This window comes from Cydia strobilella, chromosome 19, assembly GCF_947568885.1.
Source record: "Cydia strobilella chromosome 19, ilCydStro3.1, whole genome shotgun sequence".
In the NCBI taxonomy this organism is placed as follows: Eukaryota; Metazoa; Arthropoda; class Insecta; order Lepidoptera; family Tortricidae; genus Cydia; species Cydia strobilella.
The window spans coordinates 13361618-13372079 of record NC_086059.1 but is presented as its reverse complement, the minus strand read 5'-3'; the positions used below and the strand labels follow the sequence as shown (position 1 = coordinate 13372079).

The following is a 10462-nucleotide window of genomic DNA, read 5'->3' as shown; positions in this document are numbered from 1 at the left end:
CTCTGGTGGCAGAACATTGCAGTAATATCCCCTATTCCTCGTCCTTTGGAAATCTGAAATAAAAAGTTGTGACCAACAATATTAATAAAAGGAACGTTCATCAATGATCATTAATGTCTTTTTTATTAGGGTTCCGTACCCAAAGGGTAAAAACGAAACAAAGAAAATTATAGGTACAGTCGAAGGCAAAAATATCGATCCAGACAAATGGCTTAAAAATATGTGAACACGATTTTATTGTCTGACCGTACACATATTTTTGCGACTGGGAATGTATATATATTTATGCCCTTGACTGTACTCATCAATTAAAATGAGACAGTCCTGGGCCAAACTATAAGAAAGCTGTAAATGTCGATAGGTTATTGATCTGAGGTCGATACATCACTATGCCAAAAATATAACCTTTCATACTTAGCAGAAAAGTTCGAAAATATATGCAAAAATCTATATAGACTTGAATGCAAGTAATAATTATATAAACAACATATCGATTTCTATGTTTAGGGTCAGGTCCTATAAATAATTTTTTTCAAAATTGAACAAAACTCACCGATTAAAGGTTATCGGTTCGTGCGTATTTTCTTTTCTTCCTGTATGCGATTTACAGCCCTCGATCACACAAGACATTATCACAAAGGGAACTTCAAACCATTACAAATAAAAACTCAGCACGTTTTCCAACAATCTTTCAGGAATAGCAAAAATTAAATTAAAATAAACCAAGATGACCGCTGAAACATCCCGAAATATTTCAACTAAAATAATACGACTATGTCAAGTTGTTACAGTTGACACCTACCTGTGAAATAACGAACATATATTTTATTTGGCTGGATTATATTATAGAACCACATAGGACCATTTGACATTTCCCTCGGTTTATCTTATGACAATACTGAAAAAAACGAAAGAACTTGCGGATTGTTGTCTCACTCACTCATAGACAAAAAGTAATAACGTGTTGTGAATACGATATCTTTTACCAAGCTTTTATTTTTGCCCGGCTTCTTTGCTTTAGTCATTATTCTGAGGAAAAGACCACCATCTACACTAGCGCCCCTAGCGGCGAATTCATACGCGTTAGCCCTCATTGTCTCAATCGATAAAGTTTTCAATATTTATATATCTTTTTCGTATCTTGTAACACTGCAAACGTCAAAATCAGCTGTCATCTATCAGATGTCAAACCATTGTCAAACGCACATGGGATTCCGAAGTGTTGCGATAATTTGTGTTTTTCTTTGATTTAAATGTAAATAATCAAAATGGTGAATAAAGACTGGTCAAAAGTGCAGCCTGGGTTGTCGGCTCCCGTGCTAAATTGTATAAAGAAGCAGGGTTTCGTGTCTATGACGCCTATTCAGGCCGCCGTGATACCCTTAATTTTGTCATGTAAAGATGTAGTGGCGGAGGCGGTGACAGGGTCGGGCAAGACGCTGGCGTTCGTGGTGCCGCTGCTGGAGATGCTGCTAAAGAAGCAGAAGGAGGCGCCGCTGCGGAAGGACTTTGTTTATGGAGTTATTATAGCCCCGACGAGGGAGCTTGCCACACAGATTTTGAAAGTGAGTATTGTAAAAGAAGTGTTTTGAAATATAATTTATAATTTGAAATATTGTTAATTGTGTAGTTATGTATGTCTAATGCAGTATCTATAGATACGTGTTACAAGTAAAATTTTATTATATTCTTTACATAATAAAATTAATAAACAATGTAACTTTTATTTGTATTCAAGGTCATAGAGTTATTCCTTGAAGAGTCCGAGCTCTCCCACGTGACCCGCTGTCTGCTCGTCGGCGGCCGTTCCGTGGACATGGACATAGCCAGTCTGCAGGAAGGAGCGCACATCATAGTCAGCACTCCGGGACGGCTGGAGGACTTGTTGGCGGAGCGGAAGCAGGCCAACTTGGCTGGAAGACTTAAGGAATTGGTAACGATTCTCTAACTCTGCCTATGAAGTTAAACTGCCTCCTACCCAAATCTCTCTAAAAAATTGCAATTGCAAAAGTGCTCTATTAAATTGCAACCTCTATTGCACCACTTTTGGGGATAAATACCAGAACCAAATGTATCCTATATCCTTTTCTAAGTTATAAACTGTGTGCCCAATTTTATTAAGATTCGCTTGGAACAAGCTCCCAGAGGATGTAGTAGCGGCCCAAAGTGTCAATGAGTTTAAGAATAAATTAGATAAGCACAAAGCAAATTCTACTCAACACTGAGAACTCGGTTTATGACTCTGGATACAGGCATTATCAGTTGTTTAAACTGCCTGCCTGCATTACAAATAATAATAATTCGTTCAGCCGTTTTTGCAGACTAAGCAGCTTCACGCAAGAATTTCCTCATGAGGCACCTTATTCTGTTTTTATGTAGACCTGCTGAATCCATTAAATTTTACTGCTCAATTAAAGTAATAGTCCAGAGATACCAAATAATTTATAACTTGGAGTGGTTTCCAGGAGTTCCTAGTCCTGGACGAAGCAGACCGTCTCCTGGATCTGGGGTTCTCATCAGCACTCACCACCATACTGCAATACCTGCCGCGCCAGCGCCGCACCGGACTCTTCTCTGCCACGCAGACTAAGCAGCTGCAGGTATTCAAAAAGACACATCAACGAACAATGCCATTATTGGGCTTTCTGGGCCTGTTTGCGATAGAAAAGGTTTATTTTTAAGAATTTTAACCAACCAGATATTTTATCACTTAGTCGTCTCAACAACCCTTTCTCTAGCCCTTGGTTGTGGATCTTTTTCCTCGCCTAATGTAGGGATCCCCAAACTTTTTGAGTCAAGGGCCAAGGCCAGGCCTTCGGTTCTCACGCTTTCTTTTCGCAGACGAGATTATGACATTGTAAAACTTTATGTTTCAAAGCTTTTATGAGCCATGTTGCTTGAATTAAATGAATACAATACAATACAAAAACGTGTCAATTCTTGGGATTAGCCGAGCGGTCACCAGCCTCCTGTCATCCGTGGTAATGTGGTGGTAATAAAATGCTACAAGGATGCTGGGAAGCAATGATAATTTAACGCTCCAAATTTATTTAAGAAGGCCATGCTTCTAAAACTTCAAAATCTTTTTCTGGTTTGAGGTTTCAAAAGCAAGCACTTTTCGTGAGCCAGATTTTATGGAATCTGGCACTTCATGGGGCTTAGTTTACAGATTTAAAAAGAAATGTGTCTCTTTCAGGATCTGGTGCGTGCGGGTTTAAGGAACCCAGTGGTGGTGAGCGTCAAGGAAAAATCCACGATATCGACCCCTCTGCTGCTGGAGAATTACTACGTCATCGTGGAACCGCAGGACAAATTTCTTTTTCTGTTGAATTTTATCAGGTGTGTTGGCTTTGAAAAAATGATTACAATTTACATTAAAGAAATAAATATTTTAATACAACTATAGGCTAATTTCCTATAGAAAAACAAAACTACATATTTTACTGTGGCATGGGAATATACGGTCAAAAATCAAGGTTAAGCGTTTTTGTACTTTCAACGATTTTAAAGTCCTTGTCCTTATGCTCCATGTGCATAAGGACCCTAGAAAGGAAAGGTTCCTAATGCACAAGAAGCATAACGACCCTTTTCTAATGGAAAGCCACAATATTCGTCTGTCCAGAAACCGCAAGATAGTAAAAGGCCTGTTCTTCCTCCCAACCTGCGCGTGCGTCGACTACTGGGCGGACGTGCTGCCCGCCTTCCTCCCTGACGTCAAGGTCTTCGCCATTCACGGCAAGATGAAACAGAAGAGGAGCAGGATCCTCGACAAGTTCCGAGAGAGTGAGGGGACTATTCTACTATGCACGGATTTATTGGCCAGGTAAGTGTCTCCGCTTGAACCACATGTGAGATACTGCCTCATGTAACAACACACTCGCCCTTTCCGATATCTCCGCTTAAACCTCATGCGAGACACTAGCTCAGCTAACAGCACCCTAAAACTCGGCCTTTTCCTGATGGCAAGACGAAACAGAAAAGTAGTACTAGGTAAGTTATGTATGAATAGTTAGAGTTCGTGTCTCCGCTTGAACCACATGTGAGACACTGCCTCATGTAACAACAATACACTCGGTCTTCCTGATATACGTCTTTGCCATACATGGCAAAATGAATCAGTATAGAAGTAGGAACCGTAGGCCTATTCTACTGTGCACAGATTTATTGGCTAGCTATAGATAACTATTTAGGTGTTCGAAATGTTAAATGTATGCAAAACGGAAATTTGAGTTTACTTCTTTACATATTTTCCATTATTACGAAATAAAAAGGATCCGAGTGAGGTTAGTTTTTTGGAATTTAATTACAAATCAGAGTATAGCTTAGGTTACCAGTGTGTAGCTGTGATGATATATGTGATATTTTCCCCCCCAGAGGCCTCGACATCCCGGAAGTAGAATGGGTGCTCCAATGGGAGCCGCCCACACACCCGGCGTCCCTGGTCCACCGCGTCGGGCGCGCGGCGCGCGGCGGCGCGGCGGGGTGCTCCCTGTTACCACTTCTGCCTACTGAAGACACATATGTGCCGTTCATAGCAGCCAACCAGAAGGTCGAGCTAAAGGATTGGCGAGGGTCCGAAGATGAGATTAAGATTACGCAGAAACTTAGGGATAAGGTTAGTTTTTTTTCCGTACCTGGCAGTACCTGCCTCTTTTTTTCTCTTTCGTTATAAAATCATAAAATCACCGACATCAGAATTCATATCCAAAATGTATAGACGTTGCTAAATGACTCTGAAACTGGATAAATTTTAATCTAAAACTCACAATCACAGAATTATATTTTTGATAAAATTGATTTTGAAATCATTTTATAGGTTGTACACAATGTACACCATTTTCACGTCCTCTTTCTATAAGAATGGAATGGATGTTAACCCGAGAATTAAAAAAGCCCTTCTTTTCCAGGTAACATCGATTATCCACGAGCACCAAAAACGAGACCGCGCCATCTTGGACAAAGGTCAACGAGCTTTTGTATCACACATGAGAGCCTACAGCAAACATGAGTGTAACTTACTTCTACAGTTTAAGCAATTACCTCTAGGTAGGTACTAACTAACATTATACTACTTATCGACCTTATTTCGCAACTATAAGGTTTACTATGGCCAGTCAACAGTTGCTAAGGCCCCATTCGCACGAGAGCTTAGAAAGCGTTGCGTGTGTGACGCACCTATAAGTAAGAGCGAGAAAGCGATATCTCTTTCTCGCTCTTACTTGTGGGTGCGTCACACACGCAACGCTTTTTAAGCTCTCGTGCGAATGGGGCCTAACATTATATCATTTGTATCGCACACGAGTGCCACCTGCTCATGTGGTTCAAGCGGCTACCTATAGGTACAGACGGTAGAGTAACATTCTGGCAGTAACTAGACACGAGACATCTTGGGCAAAAGGCACAGATCTTTTGTGTGTAAAGTAACAAGGACCCGCCTGCTTCTATCTCTATCGCACGCGCGTAATCTTCCCACGATGCCGGCTGTCAATGCCACTGCGAGCGCGACAGTAACATAATTATAGTATGAATCTTCTCAAATGATTTTTACGCCTAAAACCCTAATCTTTTAAACAAAAGTCATTGTTTCGTTTGTGTGAGCGGTCGGCCATTGTGTCTGAGCGCGTGCCATTCATACTATATTTGTAACTAGGATGTAAGGTGGTTTCCTACGGGACAGGCATCGCCTAGTGTTGGAATCAGGCCAACAGCAGGAAAGGTATTCCTTTATTCTTTCAAATTTTATACGTACCTGTAAGTTCATTAATATAAGTATATTGTGTATAATCAACCGGAATTGGAAAGAGAAATAAATATGTTTTACGTTTTTTTTATATGCGTGTGTGATAGAGAAAGGAACAGGCGGGTCAGTGTACGCAATTAATTGCACTTATACTTTAGCTGTCTTAAGAATTCCATTTGACGACCGGTCTGGCCTAGTGCGTAGTGACCCTGACTATGAAGCCGATGGTCCTGGGTTCGAATCCCGGTAAGGGCATTTATTTGTGTGATGAGCACAGATATTTGTTCCTGAGTCATGGATGTTTTCTATGTATGTATTTAAGTATTTTTATATTATATATATCGTTGTCTGAGTACCCACAACACAGGCCTTCTTGAGGTTACCGTGGGACTTTAGTCAATTTGTGTAATGCTGGCACCACACTTTGTTATGTGTCATTCGTTATGCGGCTTCGCTGTATTTGCCTAAATATATGTTTATGTGAATCGAACAACAAATAGGGGTACCACACTTCGCCGTATTTGGCGAATAATTGCGCTGCGTCTTTATCGTGTCCTTTGAAGTGTATCAAAAAACCGACAAGTGAACGGATACGCTTATTTGCTATTTGCGCTTATGCGTTATGCGTGCGAATAAGACAAATACAGACGAATAAGTCCTCCACACTTTGTCGTATTCGGACGAATAACACGCATAACGAATAACACATAACGAAGTGTGGTGCCAGCATAAGAATGTCCCTATAATATTTATTTATTTTATTGCAGGACACATAGCGACCAGCTACGGCCTCCTCAAGCTGCCTCTCATGCCGGAGCTCAAGCAGGAACATAAAGGCCAGTTCGTGGGACCCAAGGAGGAGGTGGACCTCAACAGCATACCGTACAAGGACAAGCAGAAGGAATCCAGCAGGCTGCAGAAGTTAGAGGAGTATAGGAAGACTGGGGTCTGGCCGAGTAAGAAGAAAAAGAAAATGGTAAGTTTTGCTAAATGCCACCTTGATATATAACACTACCTATTATTATTGGGGTGTTGTGGGCCTTTGAGTGCCATCCAGGGATGTTGCGAATATTCGCATCCGCATCCACAACCGCGGAACTTCCGCATTATTTTCAGCATCCGCATCCGCATAAAATCAATGCGGAGCTTAATGGGAATGCGGATGTGGAACAGGTAGGTACAGGAACGTCTTAGCGGCGGCGTAAGCGCTAGGTAATTTCGTCATTAGCCAATAGGAATCTCGTTTCGTTTTTGTGATTCGTCGATCGAGCACTTTAGCCTATGACGGACAGCGACAAGAAGCGAAAAGTTTGTTTTATTTGGACTTTACTATAGTAATGCGATTGTGCGGCACCTATATTCTTGTTCAAATACCAAAAGTTTCGTTTTTTTTAAAAGAAAAAGTACGTTTTTTATGTGCCTAATCTCGACATCCGCATCCGCGGATGTGAGCCTTTAAAAATCCGCGTCCGCTTCCGCGGATGTCAAAAAATCGGCATCCGCAACATCCCTGGACTGCCATCTATTGTGACGGCCCTTTAAAGTTCACTACTAAATACTAATGCCCGTTGAATCCGGAAAATTACAGATTCTTTGGGCCGTAATGCTCTGTACCTCATACTTACTTAGTTACTTCACTGGCTCAGTGACCCAAAAAGGATCTTGGCCTCCGACACAAGAGAGCGCCACTCTGCTCTATTCTGCGCCATTTCACGCCAGTTGGGTATTCCGAGGGCGGACAGGTCTTTAGGGCTTCGTCACTCCAGCGGTATCTGGGACGCCCAGACGGACGCTTTCCGCCCGGGCGCCCCACATACGCTCTTCTCACAGCACGATCCTCTCCCATCCTCTCCAGGTGACCAAGCCAGCGGAGTCGTGTGGCTTTGATCTCGCCAATTATATTGGGCACCGTAACCAGCTCCTCTACCTCTCTATTATTCCTGCGCCTCCAAGTTCCATCTTCTCTGATAGGCCCCAGAATCTTCCGCCAGATTTACCTCATAGGGCGCTCTGTACCTCATAGGGTTGCAATACGTGCCGCCCTTAGTAGGTACTTCTTTTTGACAGTATGTGGTCCACAGGAACAGAGAATGTGCATCACAGTCACTTCCTAACTTATCTACTTCCTTTCGACTCGTACTCAGTTTTGGTCACCTCTCGAAACGAAACAATGGCTCCATAAAGGGAACAAGACCGCCTAAAAGTAGGACACTAGGACACCTATGGACTGACCAGATCAAATCTGTTATCAACCCCTGAACAAATTTGCCAGAATTAACTCCAACCGCGAAAAATTGCGAGAAATTGTACGGCAAGCAACATCTGCCTGATATTAGCAATTGACCACGAAACTCTGCAAAGAGTAGGTATAACGTCAAAGAAGATAAAGATAGTTTATTATTCAAGTAGGCATATTGCAATACAATGCGCTTATGAACGTCAAATGAAGCTACGCCGGCTCTAACCCTACCCCGAGAAGATTTAAAGAACTTGTGGCGCCCGATCGTCACACAGACCCTTAACCATAAATGTTGGCTGCATTGATCCGGTCTTCAAGCGATCAGAAGGGCTACCGCGAAAACCGAAATTCGAAAATTGCGGGGATCTTTCTCTTTTACTCCAATGAAGTAATTAATGACAGAGAAAAATGCCCGCAATTTGCGAACTTCGATTTTCGCGGTTATAGCAGATCACTGATTGGTCGAGCTAGCGCGAGTGAGGCATTCCGTTCAATCTGCTCGGAGTGAACGATTGCAGTATATAAACGCAAGCACCATTCACTCTAGCTCTCTTTCCCATGTCATCGAAATCGGATACTAACGTAGACCGTACGCACCAAGAACCTACGACAGCCGTATAAGTCCATGCATACTGTAACCTGTGTATCAAACATAACCACGCCATCATTCCAATATATATAGTCAAGAACATGCGTATCATTCGTATATCCTGCAACTTCCAATAGGATCCCATACGACCAAAAACTTATCTTCCGTGGTCACTGCTTAGCCGTGCGTTACCAAGTCTTGAGGCCAGCTGGAATTTTGTAAAGGTTTGAAGGAAATTGGGTAAAACAGTTGGAAGACCCCTGAATTAAACTAAAAAGGGGGACTGGTTTTATTTATTTGGATCTTAACTAAATATTTTATTTTTAGGTTAAAACGCAACCTTGGGAGCAAGCGAAACAGAACAAAGAAGACAAGAAAGAACGCCGAAAAAAGCGCAAAGTGGAAAAACAAGAAGGCAAAAAAGGCAAGAAGCGACGGGCGGTGACGCAGGAGGAGGTAGACGAGCTGGCAGCCGACGTGGCGCTGATGAAGAAGCTAAAGAAACGGAAGATCACTAAAGAACAGTTTGATGAACAGTTCGATGGGGATAAATAAATGTGCCATTTTCAACCAAAAGGTACCACATTGTCGCTTGTCAATAAGGTTGATTTCAAATTGAAGCTGTATGGAAATAGCGCCTTATTGACAACCAACAATAAGTACCATTTTGATTGAAAATGGAACAAATGTGCAATTTAATTTGCGTTTTGTTTTCATCTTGATATTTTTCCCTAGAATACAATTAATTCTTCTAGAAACCGCCATGGGAAACTACACCAAGGTCAGTCAAAAATCGCTTGTACAGTCGCCATCAGATATATCGGAGCGGCCAAGGTGCTCACAAATATCTGAACACGTCTCTATTGTCAAGGCGTTAGAGTGCGTGTTCAGATATTTTTGAGCACCTCGCCCGCTCCGATATATCTGATGGCGACTGTACTATAACTTGTACGAATAATTTTATACAAAGGGCGGCTTATTTTAGTACATTTTATAGCCAGTGCTCTTAACCAGTAAGCAAAAAAAATTGCTAAGCGATACAAAATGATCCATATAAGTTCTTATTATTTTAATAAAACTACATATGTGTAGATTATTGTGAACACCTAACCCGCTTATAGCTACTTCTATCAGGGGTGCGAAACTCCTCGCTTCGGGCAAACTCGGCTCCGTTCGGCTCAGCATTGCTCCGAGCAATTATTAGGGTTGGCGCAATTTGACGTCCCTTTGCGTGCACGACCACAGGTGAGATAATGATTTGAATTTTGACAACCCTAAATAGCCGAAAGGGATAGTGCTATATATTAGAAAGGGATTTTTTTTATACTACGTCGGTGGCAAACAAGCATACGGCTCGCCTGATGTTAAGCAGTCGCCGTAGCCTATGTACGCCTGCAACTCCAGTTTCCTTTCTGTACGGTAGCAGTGTGCTTCTATTGCCGACTAATCCATACTAATATTATAAATGCGAAAGTCTGTCTGTCTGTGTGTTCCCTCTTCACGCTTAAAACGCTGAACCGATTAAGATGAAATTTGGCATAGATAGTAAGTCCCGAAGAAGGACATAGGATAGTTTTTATCCCGAAAATCATTTCTTAACCCTTAAATGCATAATGATGTATATATGCATCGTATATTTGATGGTCCGTGGCTCAATATGCAGCTATCCAAAATATTATTCCCTCAATCTATACAACATGACACATCTATTTCAATTTATTAAAAAGTTATACAAAAAATCATGCATTTAAGGGTTAAGAAAGTGAAAAGCGGTATGGAATTGAGATAATTTATGAAGTGCCTGCTAATTTGTGTGCATAATATTCTCAAATTGAATGATTGCTATGAGAACTTTTCCAGGCGCTATACTTACTTTAACTGATGTTACTAAGTC

At 41.6% G+C, this 10462-nt stretch overlaps 1 protein-coding gene across 1 annotated transcript; it reads left to right on the top strand.

Moving 5' to 3' along the window:
- The first annotated feature begins 1198 nt into the window (after positions 1 to 1198).
- Positions 1199 to 9132, top strand: LOC134749864 (probable ATP-dependent RNA helicase DDX55 homolog). The gene is made up of 9 exons (XM_063684861.1): positions 1199 to 1565; positions 1739 to 1933; positions 2466 to 2600; positions 3197 to 3339; positions 3623 to 3823; positions 4375 to 4615; positions 4908 to 5046; positions 6508 to 6716; positions 8896 to 9132. Exons 1-9 carry the CDS (start codon positions 1269 to 1271, stop codon positions 9121 to 9123), a joined length of 1788 nt encoding a protein of 595 aa, XP_063540931.1. The 5' UTR covers positions 1199 to 1268; the 3' UTR covers positions 9124 to 9132.
- The last annotated feature ends 1330 nt before the right edge of the window (positions 9133 to 10462 follow it).

Excerpts from the sequence above, each read along its gene's own strand:
- LOC134749864 (XM_063684861.1), top strand. The coding sequence starts at position 1,269 with ATGGTGAATAAAGACTGGTCAAAAGTGCAGCCTGGGTTGTCGGCTCCC. Across the intron at positions 3,824-4,374 it reads TGCACGGATTTATTGGCCAG|AGGCCTCGACATCCCGGAAG; the intron begins GTAAGTGTCTCC and ends TTTCCCCCCCAG. Across the intron at positions 5,047-6,507 it reads GTTTAAGCAATTACCTCTAG|GACACATAGCGACCAGCTAC; the intron begins GTAGGTACTAAC and ends ATTTTATTGCAG.